Raw genomic sequence first — 27,775 nt, forward strand, 5'->3', positions numbered from 1 at the left:
TAATTTTATTACGAGTTTCGTTATCAAACATGGATGCTAACGTAAGTAAAGTTGACTAAATTGTTTTTTTTAAAAATTGTTTATTCATACATACTTGTATTTTGTGCATAAAACATTAAATTCAAATCATTTACTTACACGAATGATTTATACGTGAAACATAATCAAAGAATTTTTTTACAATAGAGCGATGAACTTAAAAGACAACTATTCATTGGTGGCTTAAACTTCCAGACAACAAAAAAATCACTTAGAGACTTTTTTGAGCAATGGGGTGAAGTTGAAGCAGCTGTTGTCAAGAAATACCCTCATACCCAACTGTAACTATTCGATTTTATTTTGTTAAATATTTCAATTAATATTATTTATTAATGTTTAGATCTCGGGGATTTGGATTTATTACTTATTCCCGTTTCTATATGGTTGAACTGGCCATGTCAAATACACCTCATATAATAGATGGTCGTAAAGTTGAAGTCAAGCCTGCTTTACCTCATTCCGTATGAAATTTACAAATTATGTTTTTATTTTAATTGTTTATAATTTATTTAATTAATTAATGAAAAAAAAAATGTAGCAATATATTTAAAGTTATTCTGTTAAGAGAACACCATACCCGCATGTGTTGTCTCTGTCTTACTTACGTACATCATAACAGATTTTCGTTCAGCAGAATACATTTTATGACGTTAGTTTTAATATAAGAGTAAAATTTTAAAATTATAAAATTTAAAGGTAAGAATATTATCTAGACAATGACATATGATTTTATTGATACTATCATTTTAAAGTGAGTTATGAACATTTTAAAGTTGTTATATTTTACATAGCTTTAACTCAGTTTAAAATAATAATATCATAAAAAGAATATATCATTTTCTAGATAATATTCTTTCCTTTAAATTTTATATTTGGTAAATTTACTCTAATATTAAAGCTAACATTACAAAATGTATTCTACTGAACGAAAAACCTCTTAAGCATTGGAGTAAATTAATTATCATGAGACGGTTAATTTTTTGATAGAGAAAACATATCAGACAATTATTCATTGGTGATTTACACTCGAAGACAACATATGAATCACTTAAAGAATTTTTTCAGCAATGGGGTGAAGTTGAAGCAGCTATTGTCAAGAGATGCCATCAAACCAATCGGTAACCAATCATATTTATTATGTTAAATAATTAAATTAATATGATTATTTTAACTAGATCTCGGGGATTTGGATTTATTACTTATTCTCAGTCGTATATGGTTGATCAGGCCATGTCAAATACGCCTCATAAAATAGATGGTCGTGAAGTTGAAACCAAGCTTGCTACTCCTCGTTCCGTAAGAAATTTACATATTTTTCTTTGAAATATTTTCATTTAGTAAACAAAAAATTTGATAAAAATAAAATAAAAAATAAATACAATAAAGTAGAATTTTAAAGATTGACATTTCAATGAAATAAAAATAATCGATAAATATAAATCAATTTTATTTATTTTAACACGTCAATAAAACTAAATAGGTTTGATTATTATTAATATTTAAATTATTTTTTATTTTCTCAGGTAAATGAATTAAATATCAAAGTTGATAGAAACAAAGTGTTTGTTTCTGGCATAAACAAACAATCAGAACATGATCTTTATTTATATTTTAGACAATTTGGCAATATCACTTCTATAAAAATAGTGAGAGATAAATATACTGGTGACATTAAAGGATTTGGATTTATTAAGTATGATGTCCAAACTTCAGTTGACAAAGCTCTTTGTAAGTAACATAAACACACATTCATATTCATTATACATTAAATGATTAATATATGTTGGTTTAAATAAAGCAATCAGAAGTCATCTAGTAGCCGGAGAAAGATTGTGCATAAAGAAAGCTCTATGTCGTAGAATTTATGTCCATGACATCCAAAGGAGTCATGGTTATGTTGGAGGATTCCACCATTTCGGTAATAACAATAACTTGTGTTTACCAAAGGGAGGATTTTATAACAACATCAATATATTTTATTAATTTTCCAACTCTCTTTAATTTAAATTTATGGTTCAATATTTCTTCATTTATTGTAAAAAATAATCATGTGTCAACAAATAAATATTATACTTAATTCTTAATGATTGTATTAATAAATTAAATTAAATTAATTTTCTTAATCATATAGAATAAATAACATTTAATAACTATTTAAAATTATTTAGTATATTGTACCTGAAAATTAGTCTTTTAACATTAATTAAAATTGGACGTTCAGCACTTTTCGTTATGCCCACAACTCAGAAGTGTTACTAAAATGAATTATTTTTTTGTTATAAAAAAAACTGTATAAATTATATTTAAGCATGTAATTATATATAACTTATATTGTAAAGTGTATAATTGTATTTATATTGGCTCTTTGTATGCATAGTTTAATCGATATTATATTAATCATAATGAATTAAAAATATAAGTTTTTTTTTACTAAATATATAACGTGTTACTTTTATTCTAAATGTAACGTCCAACTTAACAAGACAAAATTTACCATGAAAAATAGTTACTAATTAGTATTATTTTTTTAATATGTCTTAAATACACTATTTCTGTATTTGAATCGGGATTAGTGATCATTGATCAAAATATTATAAATTGATATGACTTTATAAAATATATAAATATTAAATATCTACAGAAATGAACAAGCAATATTTATAATGTATTATGTATATTATAAAAACTTTTAATAAGTTTACTTATTAAGCTTTGGTTAGTATTGCAAACATAAAAATTTTGTAGTTTCATTTTCATTTATTATATTCTTAAAAACAAGAAATATAACACATAATAATTTTTATGTTATAAATTTTTTTGTATTATATTTTACATAATATTTTATACAAAAATTAAAATTATAAGTTGGAACACTGTCCTTTAGTGATTTGTTTTATTGTCTGTCCAATAAAACAAAATATAAAAAAATTATATTAATTTGGAAATACAATATTTAATAGTTTTTCACAGTTAAAAAAAATAGTTATTTTTTGCTAGATTTTCATTTAGAGTGGTAGATTACTGAAACTGGAGAACGGGTTTTGTTATTTGGGGTCTTGTTAGATTCACATAGTCTAGGAGAAGTGCTGTGAAGATTTTCAGAACTTTATCTTCAATCGTTAATTCATTAGAAAGCTATAAAGCTGAAAAACATAAAAAAAACTTCCAATATAATGTGTTTTAATTTTTTTTGAAACTGTAGTGAATTAATTATAAAATATACAGTTCTGAAAATCTTCCCGGCACTTCTAGCCAATGTGAATCTAACAAGACCCCAAACAACAAAATCCGTTTCCAGTTTCAGAGATCTATCTCACTTAATGAAAATGAAAATCAAATCCATTATACATACATATTTGCATATTGCATACTATTAATAAATTTCTAACGGCTTTGGTTTATGAGAAAAATCGTAGCCCCCCCCCCCAACTTTTTCAATGGATGTTCGCCTATGGATAGCGATTAAGATATAGGGTGATAACTGTTAAAATCCATTTTATTACCATTTTTAAAAATTGTATGAACTACACATTTTATAAATATATTAGAATATACACCAGACGCTGTCTAGACGATATGGTTAAGTTATATAAACATTAATGGAAAGGAGATTGTATCTGATGTCTTTTTTAGAATAATATTTTGTAATCCATATTCAAAGAATGAAGAATGTGGAATAATTGGATTAATGTGTTTTTTAATTTAAATTAAACTTCATATATAGGAGTCAAGAAAATTCTATCGTTCACTATTGAGTTTTTTTATTATAATTTAAATTTTTATTTGTAGTTTTTCAAGAAAAACTAGAATATTGTCTCCAATATTTTGTTGGATATTTATAAAAAATCTATTAAATTCATTACATTATCGAATGTATTATGTATTATATACATCCATTTCTTAATTTTTCTATTAATTATATTAGTATGACTTTTTTTTGCCAGCAATACCATTAATTAGGTATCATAATTATCTAGGATTATTTAAATAAAAAAAAATTATCTTCATAATATAATTCTTAGGGCTTGCGAATAAGTTTAATAAGTATGTTTCTATAAGTAATAATATTATTTTTTAAGTTATAGTTAAAAGGTTGGTTTTAAAGAAGCTTAGATAATTTTTCTTTCTTATTTATTGCAATAATTATACAACTAGATATCCAATTTTTTATTTTTTTATATTTATTTGAATTTTTCATATACTATTTTATATTTTTATATGCAGTAGCAAAAAAAAATACAAATATATTAAACCCTTTCTTCTACTAAACTTCAAATAATCCTCAGTCTAGAGTCTAGACCCATAGATAATAAAAGAATAGATAGGCCGGATAGGCCATTTCTAAATTAACAACATAGGGGTTTGTGTGCATAGGGGATTGTGGATGAGAGACAGACTGCTTTTAAATAGTGCTCTCATTCTAGAAAGGGGTTTTATAATTTATTATATTATACATTTTGGTAATTGATAAACCCCTTGTAAGCTCAAAGTAAAATAATATTCATACCCGTGCAATAAGGCCTGATAGTCTATCCATTCTTCATTATCTATGTTTAGACAATATGGTCTAGACCCCAATGCTACAATCAATAAAAATATTCAATAACTACTACCTATGATAAGAAATCTGTACAGTCCTTGCAATATACGTATTTAAGATTATCATGAAAATAAAAAATCTAGAATTATGCTGATACAACATCAAAATAATGATTTTTTAATACTATTAATGACTAAATCTAAATTTTCATATAATAGACCTAAAAATTACCTTAAAATATTTTATTAGGTACTTAACTATATTATTTTTCATAATTGTTAAAGATACATATTATTGTGTGTTTCAAATTATTTGTACACACTGTAACACGGCCAACTCATCAAACAATATCAACACGCCTCGGTTTTGCTCTACTACACAGTACACACGGTCCCATCAGTTCCATTACATCCTGAAACCACGTTTTTACTCATTTTACAGTAATACTGTGGTGAGCATTTTTTCCATTCTTGTTTGTAAATTTGTAATTTGTAAATTCATAATTATTATTCTTATAAATAATCGAACACTTTATCAAGATTTATTAATTTAGTTGACTTATATTAACGCTATATTTGCTTTACTTTTACTATTATTGTTTGTATTACGAATTTCCTCATCAAACATGGGTGCTAACGTAAGTAAAGTTGACTAAATTGTTTTTTTTTTAAAATTGTTAATTCATACATACTTGTATTTTGTGCATAAAACATTAAATTTAAATCATTTACCTATACGAATGATTTATACATGAAACATAACCAAAGAATTTTTTTACAATAGAGCGATGAACAAAACAGACAATTATTCATTGGTGGTTTAAACTTCCAGACAACAAATAAATCACTTGAAGACTTTTTTGGGCAATGGGGTGAAGTTGAAGCAGCTGTTGTCAAGAAATACCCACAAACAAAACAGTAACTAATCTTTTTTGTTTTGCTAAATACCTATTTCAAGAATACATCATTTTCACATTTTTAATATTTTAATATCTAGATCTCGGGGATTTGGATTTGTTACCTATTCTCAATCCTATATGGTTGATCAGGCTATGTCAAATATGCCTCATAAAATAGATGGTCATGATGTGGAAATCAAACGTTGCATAACTCGTAAAGTATGAAATCTGAATATTATATTATTATCTTAATTGTTTATAATTTATTTAATGAATGAAGAAAAAATTCTTGCATTATCTACATTTAATTTGAGTTTTTTAAGCATAGACTATAATTAGTTGTCAAAGATTACTGATATAACATTTTCTTTAATTTAATATATCAAATAAGAATATAACTAAAAATATTTTATTCTTAATCTTTAAATTATTTTTTATTATCTTAGATAATTAATAAACCTGTTAATGGAAAAGGAATTTTTATTTCTGGTATAAATGACCAATCAGAAAAAGACCTTCTTCTACATTTTGGACAATTTGGCAATATCAATAATGTCAAAATAATAAAAAATTCAGTTCAAAGCAAAGCTTATGGATTTGTTAATTATTATGAAACAGATTCAGTTTACAAAGCTCTTAGTAAGTAACTCCATTATACATTTTTTGTTTAAATTAAACTACAAATACATGTTTGTTTAAATTCAGAGAACAGAACACACCTTGTTGCTGGAAAGGAATTGAAAGTGAATGAAGCTTTTAAACGTAATGACAGTGCTGGTGGTGATCAAAGTGATAGTAATGGAAATATGCAGAGAGGAATTTCACAAAACAAAATAATGGAAAGATACTATGATAGTAATTATGAATTTATATAAATAAATAGTATATTTAATTACAATTTTATTATATATTTATTTTTTAACTAAAGTGTTTAAAGATTTATAATAACTAAAAATAACTAATTGATATGAGGTCCATTCATTTATAAACAAAATTTTTTAACTCTGGTTTATTTTAACAAATAGTATGATAACATAGTTTTTTCAAACACTTTTTTAGGCATCGATTGGTGTACTTGGTTTTAAAAACTGACTACTAGATGACAATATTAGTAGTATTAATTGAAGGCATATTTTTATATGGATCCTAATGCATTAAATGATTTATATTTGCATTGTTATCATTAATATATATAATATATTTATATTTATTTATTTACCTCTAAATAAACACTCAGTTGCTGATATTTTGTTCGCTATTCATAAGTGTCATCTAACAAAGGGATCAGTTTGTAGAAATTTGTATTTTGTTTCCAAAAAAATGTCTGCTATTCATAAGTGTCTGATATTTAGAAGTGATCGTTAGGGAAGATTTGACTGTATTTATGCTATGATTTATTTCATGATTGATAAACAAGATGTCAACTATGATTGACATTTGGTTTTTTTAATGTCCATCTGTTTGAAAAATCCTATGTCAACTATAGTTGACATAACTTCAAAAACTTAAAAATGCACAATGTGTAACATTTAACAACATTGCAAAAAAAAATTGGTAACTAAAAAATTCACGTGAATGTGTTAACTATTATAATAATACATTTTGAAAATAAGTTAAGTATTCTAGGTTTACTTTTATTTATTTTTGAGATGAAGAAGGATACAATTTTTTTTCTGTTAACACTATAATGGTATTTTTTTCTAAAACTTCAATAAATATGAAATTAGGTTTTAATAAAATATTGAATAGATTAAATGATAACCAATTTATAAAAAATATAAGTAAAAAATATTTAAATACAACTTAGGATTATTTCTTTTTTTTTGATTGTGCTTATTTTTTGCATTTTTAATGTATATATTTTAGGGTGAACTCGTCTATTTGACATTATTGCATTTTCACTATTATTGAATTTGTCAAATAGACGAGTTACACTCTGTATATTATATGCAATTTATAATATTTTTTTTCCGTCAACTAGGACCAACTGATGTCGATTTTAAAAATTATAGCAATGGTAAGTCTGGAAGTAATACAGATACCTTAAAATATTATGGAACTCCTCAAACTTGGAGTAGCAATTATCCAGAATATGTCAACCAAGGAGGTGGAAGTTATAGTTGGCACACTTCTGAACAACCTAGTAATTTATTGAATTTTTTTTAAATTAATGTATTTTTTAACATTCATTTTTGTCTAATTTAATTGAATGTTATAGATTACAACAATCAAAGTTATAGTGGATGTGGACAGAATAAATCATATTATACTTCTAACAATCATGATACATTTTATAGCAACTCAGGTAGTTTTGATTATTATATTTTTTTAGCTATTACATATTTAATTACTAACATTAATTTAGCTAATTTACTTTATCTAGGCACAAGAAATAAAGATATTAGCCATTCTCCCCTGTATATTACTGGTCAACAATTTATCGATAAATATAGTTCAAACTTTATCAACAAGTAAAAATTTAACCCAAATTAGTTATATAATATTTTAAAATTTTAATATATTTTTAGAATTCTAATTCAAAATATATTTTTTTTAATTATTAGGTAAGATCTAAAGAGGCATCTAATCAGTACAAGCAAAACTAAGAAACTCATCTCAAACCAACCATGAATAAATAATTATGATACATGTAACAGTAATTTATAATAAGTTTTCATTTGTGTGTACTTAACATTCAGATTATCAAATATTTAATAAGTACAGCAATTATGTATTATTTTTTTCCAACTATACATATTTTTTTATTTTTTTGTTAAAGATAGTGTTTGAGATATTTTTATCAATTTTGTACAAGAGGGAATTGTATACCGAATTTTTTTATTAGTACAGTAAATTATTATGAGAGTTGATATTATTAATTAATTTAGAACTAATCTAGTTAGTCTACATATATACAATATTCTGAATAATTTAGTTTACCAAGAACTTTTTCTGGATTATTTTTGTAATAACCAGATTTACAATAAACAACACAGAATTTAACCTCTTTAAAAATGATGTATTCATTAGACAAAAAACAACAAATTCACACTTCAAATAATATTAAAATGGTCAATAATTCAACAGTGAAATAACCATGATAAATCTTTAAATCCTGTTATCTATATATGTTTGATATTACTGTAATAAGTAATATCTGTGGATAAAAAGATTTAAAAAATTTCAATATTAATAATTAATATGTTTGTATTATTACTATAAATTATTTATTTAAATTTTAATTTGTATAAAACATACATGAATAATAATTATACATTTTCAGATTTTCTAATATGTAATTGACAATTGTATTTAAAAAATTAGATTTAAATTAGGCAACAATAAAAAATGTCGGTTAATTAATAAAAGTATTGATTATTCACTGTAAATAACATTATTTTATTGAATTTAAGAACAATTATATATTTTTATACATCAAAATAATCAATGAGTTAATTATCTTTAACTGTTATCACTACTATGTTATGTTGTATTTAAGGAGATATATATCCACCTTCAATAACATCATTTGATACTCGTTGATCGTATAAAAAACTTGAGACCCCGGGACTATTTTGTCATTGATATATTATATATGTATATATCTTTAAATTATACTATATTATATCATCTTTAATTGTAATATATATATATAATTATTTCAGTCCATGCTTTGTGAGTTGAGACCACGGATATAAAGTATAAACAGATATTAAGATTAAGTTTTTAGTATTTTTACTTAATATCTAGGTATGCTTAAAAAGTTTAGTCTTTGAATTCTCTTATCCTCAGTCTTAATTACCATGTGATATCTACATGTGTTTCATGTATAAGTAAAACGTTTGTAAAATGTTAGTTCAAACTTTAAAGCGAAAATCATCTAAGACTTAACTTTCTACATGAATAATAAAAAAAAAGGTATAGCTATGAGTAAATTATATTATAAAAATTATCTACCAACTAAATTAGGATTTTTAATTAAATATTAATATATAATTCATTATGCGTGTTTTTATACCATCGATTAAACATAATTATTAATAAACACACATTTAATCCATGCTAACAATTATTTTAGATCATATAATTCTGAATCCAAATTTTTGGATATTTATGTTAATTTGCATTGTATTCATTTTTATTTATTTTACATTAAACGTTGCCTGTGTTTAATAAACAATAAAAAATTACAATAACAATTTTTTAGTATTAATGATGTACCTGAAATTCAATTGTCACTTACAAAAGTAACTAGGCTGTTTTTCAACATAGGAAGACGAGCCTATAATCACTGCACTTATGATCAAAAAAGCAAAACAAGGAGATGCATGTGAAAAGCTGTTAGAATAATATGCATTTCCAAATGCAATAATGGCAATACGTGTCAAAATAAATAAATAAATAAATAAAATTTTTCCAATGTTAATCAAATAAGTCTAAAATAAAACACGTATTACATTTAAACCTAATATTTTTATTATTATTAATTTTTTTCACTTGGCATAATCAATCTGGCTATTGTATTCAATGTCTAATCCAGTAGTTTTCAACCTTTTTAACAATAGAGCACACTTCATTGTCAATAAAATTTTCGCGGCACACCAATCTATATAATATGTGAAGCTTATTTTATATAATATATACATATAAATACATACTAATAAAACTATTAAAAGATTTTTCACGTCACACTTCAAGAGCACTCACGGCACACTGGTTGAAAACCACTGGTCTAATCTATATAATTATCCACATGGCTTGAAAAACTCAAGCAATATTAATAATTTCTGGTCATTATTTACAATGATTTCAATATCCTCTTTAAAGAATTGTTTTTATGTGTAAATAATACCTTGTATCAAAAAATATTTAGTTAACAAATAACATGTATAATTGTGTTTAATATAAACAAATAAGGAGAATACAATCTTAATAAATATTTATTTTAATATCTAAAATTATAATTTAAAGAACAATAATAATCATTATAGTTCATGTATTGATATTTATAAATATAAAAATTAAAGTAAATCAGTCAATCTTATAATTAAGTACTTATAAAATAATAAATAAATTAAAATACAACATGATTAGTAAATCAATTTCACAATAAAATTACATTATTAATTGTACATCACATTATAGCTGTTTCTACTTACCACTATTTTTAAATTAAAAATACTAACATAAATCTATCTGATGAAGAATTTAAATGGAGTATGAAACTTCAGTCTTCAGAACTAAAAATATAATAATATTTATTTTTCTTTGTTTAAAAGAACAGATAATCAGTTTTCATCTATAATATGACTTAATATTTAATGTATCATATTAATATGATCATAGACATAACTAGGGGACATGGGTGGGCTTCAGCTTCCCAGAATTTCTTAGTTCTTCCAGAATTTTTGGGTAAATGTATGTACATTTAAACATATTAGTACTGCCTTTATTATTGTTCATAATGTAAAAAAAATAATGTTTCATATAAACAAATAATAATGCAAGACTTAGTAAGTTGTAAACACTAATAGAAACAAAAAAAAATTATCTAATTAAAAAAAAAATGCTATAAAATTTTTTAAAACTCCAGCTCTCCTCAACTTAAAGGATTAGTTATGCCTATGCATATAGCATATGATTAAAAACTAACTTCAATTTAATTTTGAATCCATACATAATTATATATAAATTTAGATGTAAAAAATATTATATAATTGTTATTTATCAGTATAGATGAAATAAACCGTGGTCGGAAAACCACCGTAAAGGTGGGAAGATTGCGTCAAAAAAGATGTTAAGACAGTGGACCCGAATAGTCATTGGAGGGAATTAGCAGGAGATAGAAATAGGTAGCAATATGTTTATTTAGAGGTATGGTCTTGATTAGGCCGAAACCAAAAAAGAAGAAGATAGATGAAATTATGTAAATTATTAAAATTTAAATATAATAAAAAGCTGATTTTAAAATATAGTTACATTTTTATCACAAAAAAATCAGTTAGCATTAAATATTATATCTCAGTATGTCTGTCTATAGTAATTATCTATAATCAAAATTGTAAAACCAAAAGAATTGCAAATAAAAAAGATAGTGTTTTTTTTTAATTAGAATATTATATGAAATATAAATGATATTAATGAATATTTTACTAAGTTATATTACTATTATTTCAAAAGTAATAAGGGGTTGTTTACAGTAGACATGGCAGAAATATAATTAAATATAATATTCTGCTTCATTTTTTACAAAGAAATTTGAAGAAAAATATACATTATTAAGATTTTAAAACTTTAAAATAATGCAATTATAATATAAAATTGAACAATATCTAAGAAAATATTAAATAATTATGAGCTAAAAATGAATTTAAAAATAAAAATATAAAATACATCAAAACTACATTTTAATTATATAATTGAAATTAAACTTTGTACATGGTATTACTTATTTTTAACCAAAAATATATATTTTAATTTGTTATGACTAATTTTTTAATTTATTATTTAAATTATGTAATCGATATAGTTTTTAAGATTATACTTAATTTTTACATAGCATAATACTATTTATGAATCAAAAATCAATTGCTCATTAAAAAATGTATCTTCTTCTTTGTAGAGGTAGTGGATTTCTTTTAAAGGAATTTTCCAGACAAACTTAGTGGCGGATATTACTTCATCAACCAGAATAGATCTATATTTTGTTTTCTAAATACAAAAATTCATTAATAATAACTTTAATAATCATGAAAAATCAGTTTACCTTCATGACAGCTAAATTATTTTCATCACAACTGTCTTTACATTTTCTATTTTCAAAAACACGATCAATAAGACATTGAATTGTTTCCTGTTAAGAACAATATTTAAAATTTAATTTAATTTATAAATCAGTTGTAATGATTAGTATTTAAAGTATTTGTAATTGAAAACTTTACTTTAGCTAAAAACATAAGGATATCTTTAACTTGACTATTGAAAGTAATATCCCATGGGAGAGCTTTCTGTACTTGAAACAATAACTTGTCTCCTAATCTACCATGAAAACTTTTTCTTCTACATATTTCAAAACCTTCATATGCTCTAAAATCAATAAATATATATTAAAAAATATTATACATCAAACAGTACAAACTATTGTCATACCTTGCCGTTAGTAAAATTGATATATCATTAGCTCTCATCAGACGTGATTCATTAGATTTTTTTATATCTTCTTCAGTTATATTAATTTTTAATTTCAATTCCACAATTGTGTTCCTAAGCTTATGAAAAATAGATTTAAAATGTATTTTGTCGGGAGATACATCTTTTTTTGTAAAATCAATAGCGGCCAAGGCAGCAGCTGGGTCTAAAAATTATTTTATCAATTATCAGATAACAGAAATAAAAATTTAAAAACTGTATAATGAAATATAAATCAAACAATACCTATTTGTAATGATTCGTCTTCTACATTTGTAATATTTTCAACCATATCATCTTTAAAAAAACCTAGAAGTTCTAGTTTTTTATTTCTTTTCCTTTTCTCTGGTTTTTCAGTATTACCTAATTTACTGAGTTTTTTGATAGTATCTTTTAAATCTATAAAAATAACATAATATATATTAGTAAATTAGCAATACATTACCAGTTAACAGCTCGAATAATTTTTTGTACAACTTTGGTTTATTTATTAATAATTTTTTTTTAGGTTTATTTATAATATATTTGTACTTATAATTATTAATTCTTACAATAGTATGATAGAATTCGAATAAGCGTGACCCTATAATCTTTCAAAACATATAGTATATGTTTGACTGATATATATTGATTATTATGTAAAATTGCAGCTTTTTGAAGTTGATGAATTAACAATATCATTTGTTTTAATAATACCGACTGAATTAATTCGACTGTATCTTTGCGTGGTAATCTTTCACCCAAGCCATGAATAATCTCACAAAGTTCTAGAAAAAAATTAAACTTTTATAACACATTGGCTTATGCAAGAAAATTAATTACATACCTGTCATGCAATCATCCATTTTTATATTCCTAAAAAACAAACAAATAACTTTGAGTATATACACAAAAATAATTTTTAAATAAATTAAGTAAAAAAGAACACAAATAATATAAGCACTTCAATATGTTAGATTTATAATAGGAAAAAATATAATAAAGCTCATCATATAAAACAAAAGATAAACAACATATTTAAGACTTTTACATGTTGTTCTTTTATGGTTTAATATTATTATTAAACAAATAATGGAAAAGCACTCAAAAACACAATTTATTGTTTTTAATGTTTGTAGTATGTTTCAAGTAATATTCAAATCACTTGGTGAACCTTAATGGGCCTTTCATCTATATATATATATATAAATTATTATATTGCTACATGCCCTGATATCCTATACTAATACTAATATAATAAATAATAGGTATACTGCGATATAGGTATAAGTATTAAGATAATGATCATTAATGTATATATATATATTATAATATAACACACAATAGGGAAATAAACATTTGAATATGTATTGGAAAGAAGATATCCACTGCACTGGGTCGAACGCTAATAGTAATAAAACAATTCTAAAACCATTAATTCTTAAAGGGGTAATCATAACGCCACAGATGACGCTGGTAGTCATAAAAATTATAAAAAATAGTAGCTAAGGAGTTACACCACCTGAACTGGGAAAGCAACCAGTATTATCTACATACATTGCAAGCCTATAATATTGGTAACGACAATAGTAAAGTATTCTAATGACCACTAATGACTCATGGAACTTTAGAAGCTTTAGTTTTCAACCAGTAAAAAATATATAATGTAAAAATATAAAGATGTGTAAATTAAATACAATAATTGATATCAAGTTTTCGATTGTGTTTATTTAATCTATATGTATTTTACTGAAATTTAGCAATAACGAAGCATTGCTGGATCGGCCAATAAATAAGTATATTATAAATTTACCTGTAGAATGGGTCACAACAATGAAAATAAGTAACTTCTATGCAACGTCTTTTGAAAATTAATAAACATAAGCCAAAAATCTGATTTCAGTTATTCAGATATGGATGGAAATCAAACCATTGACGACGAGAAACTCGTGAATACGGTTTAATTTAACTCAAAATTAATTAAAAAACCATAGATCTGTGCTAAAAAGTAAAGGTATTATAAGGGTGTATTAACCATATTATTTATTTTTATTGTTTAATTCCAATATTATTACAGATATCGTCACTAACGCGGGATTATAATATTCGGCCAATAGAAACGTTTTACATACGTCCTGGAACGCTGATTAGAACGGTTCACTGATGAACCACAATTATGGAGGTATACCAACTATACCAAGAGGGCTCGTTAATCGCACCTCCATCAATTGTTTTGTTTAAGACGCTAAAATAAATTTACTGACTCGGTGACTCGGAAAGTCAAACCTTATTTTGCGATGTTTGTTTAGTTTTATCCACAATTATACTTATGTGTTAATGACTAAACTACATTAAATATAGTCATTACGTACTCATTATATAAGTACTCATTTAGACATAATTTTGTGATTAAACAAATAATAGTATATTAATATAATATCTATAATAGGAAGGTAAATTGTGTACGGTGTACCTACTGTAGCTAAGCTATACCTACAGGCTACATATTAATATATTATTATATCCTTGTCACACCGATAACATTACGAAACTTAGATATAATTAGTAGAATAACTACTCAAATACTTTTATACTTCGCACTCAATTGACATTGGACTTAGTGTTAAACTATTATGATAACTTTATCTATAGACCATTGGGCGTCTGTAACATATTTATGTACTTATTACAACCAACATTGAGAGATAGGTACATATAAAAAAAATAATCCAAGACATCCTACCCATAGGCGTGCGCAGACCTGAATTTCGGGAGGTGTCTACAATTTTTTTGGTACCTTTTCTTAATTTGAGCCCTCTCTTAACAAGACATGCACATATTTTAATAAATTATAATGTATGAATAAACATTACTTACATTATATCACATATTAATCAGTAGTATTACTACTATTACTAGTACTATGATTAACTAACTAGTAAAGTTAATCATGACTAATACCAAGTTATAAAATATTTCATTAGATAGTTGGATCTAAAATCTATTTTCAAGATAATTGCAATATATTTTATTTATTATTTTCACTTTTGTAGTCAATAAAATCTAGCCGTTATAATCATAAGTTTTACCGCGCAAATTTAAAATATTTTAAGTTGTATTGTTTTTTTTTATCCCAGAACATAATTTCTTTATAACATATTTTAGAAAGATAAAAGATACATATTATATACATATACGATAAAAGTTACATTTTTTAATTCTTTGATGTTTGAATTGAACTTTTGTGCTTAGAAAGCAAAGTTTTCGGACACTCAGAAAAAATGTAATTTGTATTTTAGGTATTGATTGAGTATAATAAAAGTTTGCAGTATCATGTACCTACTATTCGATATGATGATATCTATGATTTATTTTTATTATTATTTACTTATTTAATTTAAAAATTTACTAATAATATATTTATACTTTAACTAATATTTGGAATTTTAAAGTTAAATGCATTTGACGTTTTTTACATTGTCGTTATTTTCCTAGATTTCTAATATTAAAGCTAACAACACAAAATGGGTTCTACTGAACGAAAATTTAACATGTTGTATGACTTGTATGTAAGATAGAGACAAGTGACAACACATGCTGCTATGGCGTTCTTTTGTATAGATAATTTATTTTGCAAATTATTATGCCCAAAGCATGATCTAAATACAATATTAAAAATTATCAAATATATCATCTATAATATACACATTTCCTAAAATATAATGAAATATATAAAGTCAAACTTGGTATTTAATTTCATCATTTCACAAAATAAATTTACCTAGATATATCATCTTATATATAATAAACTACGACTACTGGATAAAAAAAAAAAAACACGTAAATGTAAAAAGTCTTGATTCCTAATTATGATAACGCAGTAACTTACCTACTGGCTACTCAGCTACTGTAAATTGCGTTCCAGTCGTTCCAGGTATTATTTTAATACATGTAAATTGCGTGTATTGAATGTCATAAAAACGTTTTAGTTTTCGATTACTTATACTATCGATTTAAGTTTTTTAGACTTACCTATTTAGGCGCGCCCCCTATATAAATCGTGTGATGTTCTGTTTTTGTTTTACAAAATAATTTTTTAGTACAGATTTCTTATATTAATATAAAATATTATCAATTATTATACTATTACTAGATTTTACTAGATATTAAAAAAAAAAAAAATATATTTTTTTACTATTATTTAAAGCTAATATGTTGAAATTACATCAAACATTCAAACATATTAAAGGTTTAATAATATTAGGTAGTAGGTAACGAATTAAAAAATTTAATAAATTTGATTAGAAATACCTATATATTTTTTATTTATTTGTTGCTACACGTCATATTGGAACCATGGCATCATGGTTTTGGAACTACACAAAATATTTTGTTGCTTACATTTGCATCATCCATAGCGCACTTAGTTTTACAAGAACAAAAAATAAATTCTTAGCTTTCAGTTGATGAATTTTGAATACTCGCAGTTCTCAATGGTATTTTCATAATTGGTACATCACTGCTAGTAACTAATTGTTCCTTGCACTGAAGTATCTAGTTTCTGACATATAGTTATGACAAAATTCCATTTTTTGTTCCCATTTTACCTGACCTATACTTTTATTATTATTTAAGCATATTCAATTATATTTGTATAATAATATTTATTTTATAATTATTTATATTTAATATTAGTTTAGGCAGTGGCGGATCCAGAGGGGGGCGATTAAAGTGATATATTTTTTTATTTCTATTATCTACTGTGAAAAGTAACATACCTATGTATGTACCTAAATAAATACTTTATCAAAATTAATGTGAGCTCTTTAAAAATCGCCCCCCCCCTGTTATCTTGGTCTGGATTCGCCCCTAAGTTTAGGTATTTTAGAGGCTACAGTTTTGCCCGGGCAAATGCCAAAGTATGACATTTTGCCAGTATTATACAAATTAATTGAATTTGCAAAAAAATATTTTTAAATTAAACTAATTTATGTTAATTTTACCTATAATATTAACAATTTCATTAGTTGTCATTAAAAATTATAATTTGAACTCCTTAGGGTTTATTTGAGGGGAGGAGGGAGAAATATTTTAGTAAAAGAATATTTTTTTTACATATTTTCCACCTTTCTGGTAACCATTTTCAAATTGCATATGGATATTATTCAGAATATGAGAGTATTGTATGAATAATTAGAAGAAGAAATTCCATTACAATTAATTTGAAGTTAAATCCATTTGATAAGTTATACAAAAAATAAATAAATAATAAGCATACTTCTGCCATAAAAGCATTGCACATAAAATATTAAATTATTAAGTTTGATTCAATTTTATATTATATTTAACTATTTTACTTAAGTCTAAGCCACTCTAAGGTATACAAGATAAAATATTTATGTCATATTTCAAACAATAACCAATGTAGATAACAAGGTATTATTTAATGAATACAATATTATTATTTATTATTAATTATTAACTTTATTATTTTCAATTAATTAACATAATCTTTAAGTATAAATTGGAATACTTATGTATAAATATACAAGAAAAATAAAAAGATTATTTTCTTTCAAAAGTTAAAAGTTTGTGCCAAAAGGGTAAGATATTGATTAAGTGCAATTTTCTTAACAAATGTTTAATAAAATGTATGAAACACGAATACCAAACTCTAAGACTACCAATATTTCATACCAATACCATAAAATTCCTAAATCAAAAAAAAGTTACAATATTATTTTTATTTAAAGTATATAAAATAATATTTTGAGCTTAACATGATTGGTAATATATTTTAATTATTTGTATTTCATTTTTAGTTTGTAAAAAATTAGGTAATTGATATGCAAAATCATTTAATTCACAGCTCTAATCATAACATTTATTTGAATATAAATTATTAAACTATATATGTTTAAATTTAATATCATAAAATTAAATAAATAAATAAGTTAAGAAATTATTAAAATATTACTATCTTAAATTTAATGTAATGTCATTAAAGTTAGTTAAGTTTACTTTTACTTCTTAGTGCAATTTAATTTGTAGATAAAGCCGATGGCACCGAGATTCATTAAATTATACATTTTTATATAGACACCAGCTACCTAAATTTGTTTTATAAGCCCATATATAAGACATCTTCATATATTTATTAATTATAGCTAGATGAACAGGCTAAAACTATTAACCTTGGATTGCATGGTATTGCTTTAAATTTTGGAAAATTAAGCCATTTATATAATAAGTGTAATGTAGCACTTATGCTTCAAGTATTTATGATAGCATGAATCCAACAAATACTGTATTTGGATACTAGGTATTATCTTTAATTAGTCCAACATTAAAAAAAGTCTACGGGAATCATCACCCACCTAAAGCATATGTTGTGGTTGTGACACTTGGACATAGAGTTCAGCGCCACTAAATAAAACAATGAATACTCCAGCACATAGTTTACAATATTATTAACCCTTATTAACCAAGCTTTCGATTAATAATAATTCAAAATATACAAAGGTCGATGCTTAAGCAAGTAAGTCTAATGTAGTATTGAATTTTGTAATATTTTCCATTTCTCATTTTCATTACACAAATTTTAAATGCACTACTAAGATTTAACAATTTGTATGTATCCATTAACAAACAAATTACATACATTTGGATACATACTCCTATTTAACTTATATTATATTATTAGTTTACTGTTAAAATAATATTAATAAAAATATATCTTTATAATTTGATGTTAAACAATATTAATAATAGTTATAAGCTTGATCAAGTCACCAAAAAGCTATCTTATTCATCCAATCATCCCTTTTCAAATCGTCTCTTGTAATTATTATTAGAATTAATCAAAAATAAATGCACATCTATAAGTCACCAACAATGATTATCTCTAATGCTCATTTCATTTTATCAAATTATCTAGAATGTTGGAAGTCATTATTAATAGACTCAGAGTCAAACAAAATAACGAATAATTTTTGAATAGCCAAAGAGAACACCAATATATATTGTATGCAGGATCTATATTGATATCAAATTTATTTTTACCGAATGCCAATTATACAAACAGCAAACAAAAGAATAAAAACTTCCAAAATTACTAGCTGCAACACTCAACCAGACCACCATTCTATCGCCACCAAAATCATTAACAATCTAATCATCTCATCAAGATTTATACATATACTAATGATTGTGTATTATTGTACTTTATATAACTACCATATGTAATTCAACTATATTATTAATATCCAATAGTCACTATCGTACTATCATCAAGAGTTAATCTCAATAAAAAAAAAAAAAAAAAAATATAATTGTAACTTGTAAACTACCTAAATAAGTAAAAGTATAGTTAAAATAGTTAATTAATACTTAATTAAAATAATACAAATAGTTATTATCAATAAAAAATATAGATACTCGCAATAATAAGCCCTAAATGTATTTATTCTGTAAGATAAAAATGTTAAAAGTGTACTATGTTTACCAGCAAATAAATTGGGATCATCAAGAATACACTAGCAAAAATATACTATAGAATTGTGTTAATTCATTTTTATATGATTTTAATTAAATGTATAAATTATTATAACATAAGTTACTAGGAAGGTATTTGACATTCCACTTTAAAATGTAATTAGTTTAAGATACATATGATTGATTGATTCAAATATTGAATATTACATTTGGATTAGGAGTAAATAAGCTAAAATATTCATAAACTACTTGTTTAAATTTTGATTTCAATACATTACATTTAAAAAAAAATATAGGTTTAACAAATTAGTATAACAATAGTGATGTTTAGATGTTGTCATTTAAAAAATAAACATTTCAATAGTTACAGGGTAGATTATATACCATCCATATAAACCATAACGTACTTGAAAATATAGTGTTGCAGAATACATAAAAGTTCCAAAAATTATAATAATAATATAATTTATAATTTGAGTTTTAAGAGGACATAGTATCTACCCGCTGTGTTGTCTCCGTCTTACATATGTAAGACTAGCTAATTTTTGTTCACCAGTTTCAATAGTGTGCTGTTAGTTATGATATTAGAGATAATTTACCTATTATACAATTTAAAGGTAAGATTATTATCTAGGGCCCAACGTAGCTTTTTATTGATATTATTATTTTTAATAAGTTAAGATATTTTTGAAACTGTACATTTTAAAATGATGGTGAACGAAAATGTGCTATCTCGTACGTGTGTAAAACGTAGACAATACATACGGGGTCCTACGTTCTCTTAATAAGGTTTTAAAATGAATTTGATAGGAAAGTATTGTATGACAACCGAAAATTATAAATTATTACAAATTACAATCAAGTATCTATGTTAAAAAAAATTAATAACCATTTGGCACTTCACCTTATCACGGAGCACGTGTGCCGAACGGGCGCTCGGCATTCTTTATCACGTATTCACGTTATCTGTCATTAAATTGTAGCATAGGCGTGGAAACCTCGATAGTAATAAATATTAAATAATCAACTATGTCCGTTCGCGAATCTTCTAGATCGGTTACTGGCCACTACACTTACTCTTCTGTAGTTTAGTACGATTCTGCTCCTTTTTCTCCAGCCGTGTGTGAATCAAATTCAATATTCCTTTAATACGCCTATAAACGTATGCCTGCAGTTGGTATCTTACTATCTTTGCTGTCTTTACATGCGATTTGTATTGTACAATCGTAAAACCACTATTCTGTTTGATGCGAATTCGGCCAAGTCTTATCCGTTTTCAACATATTTGACTATTTGGCGATCTGATCAATTTCGTTTGACTGTGATTTGTTACCATGGTGGACTCGGTGCCAGCTATGTTTGGCTTGTTGGTTAGCGGTAGACTGGTGAGTAATCTGGTTGTGTAATCTGACAGTTGTATACAATTTGTGGTCTACTTCACTGTGCCATTAAGATTGTTATACAAAAATTATAATTTATATGTTGAATCAAGTTTTTTTAGAGAGATGGTAAACTGTGACAAAATTACACTTTTTCCAAAAGTTGATATGTGAACTGCGATATAAATAAATTGCCGCAGTTTGTATAATATATTTTATCGGTTATGTCGCAGATTATATAATGTTAATTTTTTTTGTCGCAGTTTACATAAATTTGTTTTCTATACCTATTTTTTATATTTGTTGATGAAAATAATTCTTATTATTTAGGTACGAACAGATTTTGAACGTTTAGAAGAAACAAAATTCATGATAACTATCAACTCTGCTGAGTCTGTGAATTACATTTGTGTGTTTTTGACCGGACTTGTGCCATTTCCTGAGGGAACAGCTGGTTCAGGTAACAATATGCCATTACTTATAAAAGTATAAATAGTATTAATTTAAAAATTATAATTTCATAGTTAAATACAGAAATATAATGCATAACATCTAAAAATTATGTAGTATAATTATTTCAAAGAGTTTACATTTAAAACATTTGACATTTAATAGTTAAACTCTATGTGAAATCAATTTCATTTTACCTTTTCAACTGTTTAAACCTTATCAAAATCTTTATTATTGGATAATTTTTATAAAAAGCTATGTTTGCAATTTTTGCCAATAAGTTTTAATAACTTAAAATTGATAATCAGTGTTAGCAATCCACCTAGTTTTTAAATAAATATCAAGCAAGTGTAAAAAAAATACTTATCATATGCAAATTATAATAAATTGTTATATGGCACTCCACTTTATTGGGGTATATTAGTTACATGTTATTTTGTCTCAATAATTTTAAATAATAAAATGACACAAAAAAATTTGTTGGTGATTAATTACTGATTTATTAGGTACTTGTAAGGTAGTCTATGATAATAGGAAAGTGCGCAAATTGTGGTGCTTAAATTATGGAGGTAATCTTGGGTGGTAGTTGCGATATTAGCCATTGTCTTGTATAACAGGAAAGTACCATTTATTAATACACATATAGAAGAATGTTTTTATAACATAATAAATACATACATAATTTAAGTATAAAATAATAGTAATTTTTAATACAAAAAATACATATATATATATTCATAAAAAATTACATGTTTATTACATTTTGGGAATAAAAAAGTATTCAATTGCACTATTTGCACTTAGTTTATTATTTTATAGAAAGTAGTTATTTAATTCTATAATTAATATTGTTGAATTATAAATTATAATATTTATATAATATACTTGATAAAAATATTTCAATTATTCTCTTTTGAGTCCCAAATAAGTGGTACATATTTATACTATAATCATAAATTCATAAGTCTATTTTGTAATTAAAGAATTGTCCCATTAAGCTGTTTTCCTAATAAATTGGTGTATATTAAATAAAGTATACAGACTTCTATATAATACTAGATAAGGTACTCCATAATTTGATAACTATTGTAAACTGAGAAGCCAACTAATTGAATGGCCGTCATGTTTTCGTTTAACAATACATTATATTCATTATATATAATGTATTAAGAATAACCTTCAACTATATAAACCAATAGACGTGCCTTATCATATGCTTGTATAGGCACAATTATGTAGCCATCATGTTCAGTGATATGACGTCACGTTTGAGCAAAATAATTTTGAATTATTAATTTGTTCATTTAGCGTTCACGGTTTTTGGTAGATAACTATCATTTTTACCATTGTTTTGTTATTCACCTAATTATTATTTATTAATACAATTAGACATATTATATTTTAAAATATGTTTTATATTCTTATATATAATTCATATTTTATATTTATAATAAATTTATAATATTATATTAATATATATAAAAAAAAATGGTAATTTCTTGTTCTGCATATTTATCACATTATGTTGTAGATGTTGTAAGCTATATATCTGGATTTGTAGTTAAGAAAGTTAAAAAAATTGTTAAATGTAATATTTGTATTTGCGCTTTAACTTCAACTGAACATAGATCTAGACTTGTGAATCTAAAACAATATTCTTCAAATACAAAGGGTGGTCTCATAAATGCATCACTTGATGTTATTTATTTGTGCAAACTAGCTAAATCAGTATTTAGAATAATTAAACAAACTGACAATTTAAATTAAAAAAAACATTATGGAGATATTAGTCATCAAATTTTTACGCAATATGAACAAATCAATTTTTAAGAGCTTACATGTTCATATGAAGATGTTCAAGGAAATCATATAATATCATTAGTCAAAATTATTATTACCAATTATTTAAAATTAATCATAAAGCAGATTCAATTAATGATTTACGAAATAATAAATGTGTTTGTAGTGTATTAACGAAAAAGATTTTATTTTCCAATCAATAAAATTAATTGTATTTTATATATAAATTGTAAATAATGAATAAGTTGCTATAATTTAAAAAATAATTTGATTTTTAAACTTTAAAAATAAAATAAATTATTTTATTTTATTTATGTTTTATATTAACATCAAAATTAACTGCAGTATTTAGATAATAGATTTTTATTTCTATTGTATGCATTTTAATTTTTTACTGATTTATCAAACTATAATCCAAGTGTAGGCACAAAGTATATTCCATGGACATTTAATTAAAAATATTAATTCCTTTATACCTAAGCAATAAGCATTAGAACATATTAATGTATATTTTCAATATTTAATAGTTTTTAAAACATACTTAGATATCTTATATACTAAGATCATATTATTTAGATCTTAAAATGACATAAATATAATTGTACTATTTCATGATTTTAAGTCATATATATAAATCTGAGTCCTTAAATCTAGAATTTATATTAGATAATAATATATTAATTAAAAATATATCATAGTAAATAAATAAATAATCCATACTATAGAAGAGAACCGAGATAGATAAATTATATTATAGTAAGGAAATAGGAATAGGAATAAAAATTCAAAAGTCAATGATTTATTGTGATAGCCGCAATACTATCTACAGTCCAGTCGGCGTTATTGCCCAAACGTGACGTCACACATTACACGATGTTGGCATCAAGATATTTACCGTATGCCACGTCTATTAGTTTATATGGTTGAAAGGATTAACAGTTTTAAGTGATAAAATAAAATAATGATTACAGACAAATGTATGAAAAATAATTTGTATTATTTAAAAAGTTACAATATTAGACACCAAAATAATAGGTAAATTGATAGGTAACCTAATAAACTTATATATAATATTTTTTTAAATACATAAATAGGTACCTATAAATATGCAAATTATATTTTTTGGTGATTCTTTAGTCTTAATTTATAAATTATTAATGACAATAAAAGTATACTACTTAAAGTATTTAAAATACAACAAATACATAAAAACCTACTTTAGTATAGGTATATTATATTGTGACCTAAATTTTAAAAAGATAGTATTATTGATTATTAAATAAAATTAACTTGGTTAACAAATGGTCTTTTACTTTTTTGTAGTATTGTATTCTATACTTACTGTATAGCGCATAATATTATGCATATAGCATTGTAATAATATTTACTCAAAACATAGCAGTACTTGATAAGCAATGCTTCAACTGATGACAAAAATTCACTATTTAATATTATATAGAAGTTTGTGTATTATTATTATTTACTTTGTTTATTTACATTTCATTTTTTTTTATTTAAAAGAGTTTTTGTACATGCATTTATAACTAATATCAAAAATATCTAATAGTTATGTAATGTTTTTTAATTTATTCCTACTTATGATAAAATAATAATTTTGATTACAAATTATTTATAGTATTATTTTTCAAATTATAGCACATATAAAGCATTTTTTGAAATCCATTTTTATAACTATTAAAATTAGTAGGTGAAAATCATGCTAAATGTTTGATTATTTTTTATAAACATTCAATAATATTTTCAACAATTTATTCATTACTGTTGGTATTTTATATAATTTGTAATTGTTCATATGTGTATTATTTTATAAAAATATTGATAAAGTGACCCACACAAAGGATGGTGGAAGAAAGTTTCCGCTTTCCCAATATACTAATCTACACTTGATTATGTTGAACTTATCATTTTTTTAAATCTATAATTTACATTAATGAATTTAATTTACTAAATTATGTTCAATAATATCAATTTATCAAGTTTAAAAATTAATTTAAATTAAGGAGTGTTCCGAATATATTTAGATTAAATATAGTATTTAAATAACAATAATAATAAATAATAATTTAGTATGAAAAAAATTGCTTTATTATAGGTAACACTTTAACTGTTTATATTTATTTATTTATTATGTTTTATTCTAGTGTACTTCAGTTGGCCAGATGAAAATGCAAAACCAAATTGGCAACTATTAGGTATTCTGTCTAATAACAAGCCATCCGCTATTTTTAAGCTTTCAAATCTTAAACAGCATTTTGATATAACAAACCAACCAATAAATGCATTTAGTCAATTCCCATCAATTTCTATAAATGCTCAAATTGGTATTTCCATTGAACCTTTATTAAATGCTGAAATGCAAATAACCAGCATAGAACCAACACAAAATTTATCAACATTTGTTGAGTTCACGCAAAAAATGGTACAAAATTTATACAATTATGTATCTAGTTATGCAGTTGACGGTGGTTCACAGCAGACATCCATGGTACCACTCTTATCAGTTCAAAAATGGTATGAAAACTTTGAGAGGAAATTAAATTTAAACCCAAATTTTTGGAAATCCTAGTATCCAATTTTTAATATATATCTAATTCTTCTTTATACTTAGTGTAATATGATTTATTTGATACTAAAATGATAAATTGGCATTATATAATATGTTATATAACTATTTGATAAGTAATATACAGAGACTGTCTAAATTGTTGTTAATGATAGTCTTTAAGTTTAAGCTATGTGCCTTAAATTAATAATAAGACTTATGTAAAATAATCTAAAATATGTATAATTTATATATTTTTAGATACTTAAATTTCGTTTAATGAAGGATTTATTTTCATTTTGCTTTTCCTCAAGTTATTATGATTTTAGTACCTGTTAAGAAACAAAAGACCATTTTCCATAAAAAAAAAAGTGTTCATTATTAAAAATAAAATTATAATTCTCATTTTGTACAACTTGCTCTTCTTTATTTTTTAATTATTTGTGACAAATGTTTGTAATAATTTTAGTTTACTAAAAAGCATAAAAGTTTCATGATCTGTTTAAAAACAAAAATGTATATTTTTGCAGGGATTAAGACCATTTGTTTTTAGTCATTTTTAAAAAACATTGTAATATATTATTTTGCATTTAAATATTTTTTTTATCCATGGCTTCACTTATCAAAAACTTGCCTATGTTTTAATAATATTATACAGTTTACAGAACATTTTTTTGTGCTATGTGTTTTATACTAAATTTTTACATTGTACAAATAATATCTAGTAATCACATAATTTGAGTTAAAAATATTAAATTGGCTTTTATTCATTATTTTAGCTATTTACATCATATATGTTTTTTATAAAGTTTATATTGACGCTGATCAGTTTAAAAAAAATTATTCAATTTATTCATCACAATAAAACATAACATCTAAAATACCCCCAACCCCCTCCCCATAGGTACGGCCTTAACACAACAGTAACTGCATGATTGAAACCGTAATTATTTAGCAAGCAAATTTCTTTAATATTTAAAAATAATGTGCTGTATGTATGACTATTTTTGATAGGAAGCAAAAATTAATAATAAATAATTTTGATTTTTAAAATCATGAATACTAAAATAATTGCAAAAAATGTTTAGTTCAATAACTAGTTAAATGTACTGTATAATATTTTTTTGTTAGAATAAAGAAATTTTAAATTTCTTATACAATAAAATATTATAGGTAATAATATAGGTGAGAATCTTAATCATTTGATAAAACAAATTTAGTAGTTTGTTTTAATATCCATTAAATTTATCGTATAACCTACTTACTTTCATTTTCAGTAAATTATATACTTTCTGACGATCCAATGTATCCAGTGGCGTATTTGGGGGGGGGGTGGTGTCCACGGTGTCTGGACACCCACCAAAAAAAAAAAAATATATGTAGATAAATTCGTTTTTTTGACTTATTTAATATTATATAAAGTCATAAACTAATTTTAAATTAGT

At 24.0% G+C, this 27,775-nt stretch overlaps 4 protein-coding genes across 4 annotated transcripts; 3 read left to right on the forward strand and 1 right to left on the reverse strand.

Annotated features, from left to right (window-relative positions):
* Nucleotides 1-29: 29 nt before the first annotated feature.
* LOC113557900 (heterogeneous nuclear ribonucleoprotein A3 homolog 1-like) lies at nucleotides 30-2,074 on the forward strand. Its single transcript, XM_026963442.1, has 7 exons — nucleotides 30-41; nucleotides 187-320; nucleotides 380-500; nucleotides 1,027-1,157; nucleotides 1,215-1,335; nucleotides 1,563-1,767; nucleotides 1,838-2,074. The coding sequence occupies exons 1-7, from the start codon at nucleotides 30-32 to the stop codon at nucleotides 2,020-2,022; spliced, it is 909 nt and encodes a 302-aa protein (XP_026819243.1). The 3' UTR covers nucleotides 2,023-2,074.
* Nucleotides 2,075-5,014: 2,940 nt separating this feature from the next.
* On the forward strand, nucleotides 5,015-8,128 carry LOC113558871 (heterogeneous nuclear ribonucleoprotein A1, A2/B1 homolog). Its single transcript, XM_026964453.1, has 9 exons — nucleotides 5,015-5,216; nucleotides 5,363-5,496; nucleotides 5,576-5,696; nucleotides 5,924-6,116; nucleotides 6,183-6,332; nucleotides 7,459-7,620; nucleotides 7,696-7,782; nucleotides 7,861-7,948; nucleotides 8,042-8,128. Exons 1-9 carry the CDS (start codon nucleotides 5,205-5,207, stop codon nucleotides 8,043-8,045), a joined length of 951 nt encoding a protein of 316 aa, XP_026820254.1. The 5' UTR covers nucleotides 5,015-5,204; the 3' UTR covers nucleotides 8,046-8,128.
* A 3,842-nt stretch (nucleotides 8,129-11,970) lies between these two features.
* Nucleotides 11,971-14,703, reverse strand: LOC113558523. The gene is made up of 8 exons (XM_026964004.1): nucleotides 14,458-14,703; nucleotides 13,492-13,520; nucleotides 13,217-13,432; nucleotides 12,912-13,064; nucleotides 12,627-12,831; nucleotides 12,419-12,563; nucleotides 12,244-12,330; nucleotides 11,971-12,188 (listed from the first exon to the last, which is right to left on the reverse strand). The coding sequence occupies exons 2-8, from the start codon at nucleotides 13,508-13,510 to the stop codon at nucleotides 12,048-12,050; spliced, it is 966 nt and encodes a 321-aa protein (XP_026819805.1). The 5' UTR covers nucleotides 13,511-13,520; nucleotides 14,458-14,703; the 3' UTR covers nucleotides 11,971-12,047.
* Nucleotides 14,704-21,133: 6,430 nt separating this feature from the next.
* Nucleotides 21,134-26,765, forward strand: LOC113556967 (protein OPI10 homolog). Its single transcript, XM_026962215.1, has 3 exons — nucleotides 21,134-21,523; nucleotides 21,848-21,977; nucleotides 25,930-26,765. Exons 1-3 carry the CDS (start codon nucleotides 21,473-21,475, stop codon nucleotides 26,352-26,354), a joined length of 606 nt encoding a protein of 201 aa, XP_026818016.1. The 5' UTR covers nucleotides 21,134-21,472; the 3' UTR covers nucleotides 26,355-26,765.
* Nucleotides 26,766-27,775: the final 1,010 nt, after the last annotated feature.

This window comes from Rhopalosiphum maidis, chromosome 3 (genome assembly GCF_003676215.2).
Source record: "Rhopalosiphum maidis isolate BTI-1 chromosome 3, ASM367621v3, whole genome shotgun sequence".
Lineage (NCBI taxonomy): Eukaryota > Metazoa > Arthropoda > Insecta > Hemiptera > Aphididae > Rhopalosiphum > Rhopalosiphum maidis.

What these genes read in the sequence shown, in the direction of transcription:
- LOC113557900 (XM_026963442.1), top strand. An exon ending in AAATACCCTCATACCCAACT is followed by an intron (nt 321 to 379) that starts GTAACTATTCGA and finishes ATTAATGTTTAG; the next exon opens with ATCTCGGGGATTTGGATTTA. An exon ending in TTCAGTTGACAAAGCTCTTT is followed by an intron (nt 1,768 to 1,837) that starts GTAAGTAACATA and finishes GTTTAAATAAAG; the next exon opens with CAATCAGAAGTCATCTAGTA.
- LOC113558871 (XM_026964453.1), top strand. An exon ending in AAATACCCACAAACAAAACA is followed by an intron (nt 5,497 to 5,575) that starts GTAACTAATCTT and finishes TTTAATATCTAG; the next exon opens with ATCTCGGGGATTTGGATTTG. An exon ending in AATGGAAAGATACTATGATA is followed by an intron (nt 6,333 to 7,458) that starts GTAATTATGAAT and finishes TCCGTCAACTAG; the next exon opens with GACCAACTGATGTCGATTTT.
- LOC113558523 (XM_026964004.1), bottom strand. An exon ending in TCAATTTTACTAACGGCAAG is followed by an intron (nt 12,564 to 12,626) that starts GTATGACAATAG and finishes TATTGATTTTAG; the next exon opens with AGCATATGAAGGTTTTGAAA. An exon ending in TCCTTATGTTTTTAGCTAAA is followed by an intron (nt 12,331 to 12,418) that starts GTAAAGTTTTCA and finishes TGTTCTTAACAG; the next exon opens with GAAACAATTCAATGTCTTAT.
- LOC113556967 (XM_026962215.1), top strand. Translation starts at nt 21,473, where the DNA reads ATGGTGGACTCGGTGCCAGCTATGTTTGGCTTGTTGGTTAGCGGTAGA. An exon ending in TGTTGGTTAGCGGTAGACTG is followed by an intron (nt 21,524 to 21,847) that starts GTGAGTAATCTG and finishes CTTATTATTTAG; the next exon opens with GTACGAACAGATTTTGAACG. An exon ending in TGAGGGAACAGCTGGTTCAG is followed by an intron (nt 21,978 to 25,929) that starts GTAACAATATGC and finishes GTTTTATTCTAG; the next exon opens with TGTACTTCAGTTGGCCAGAT.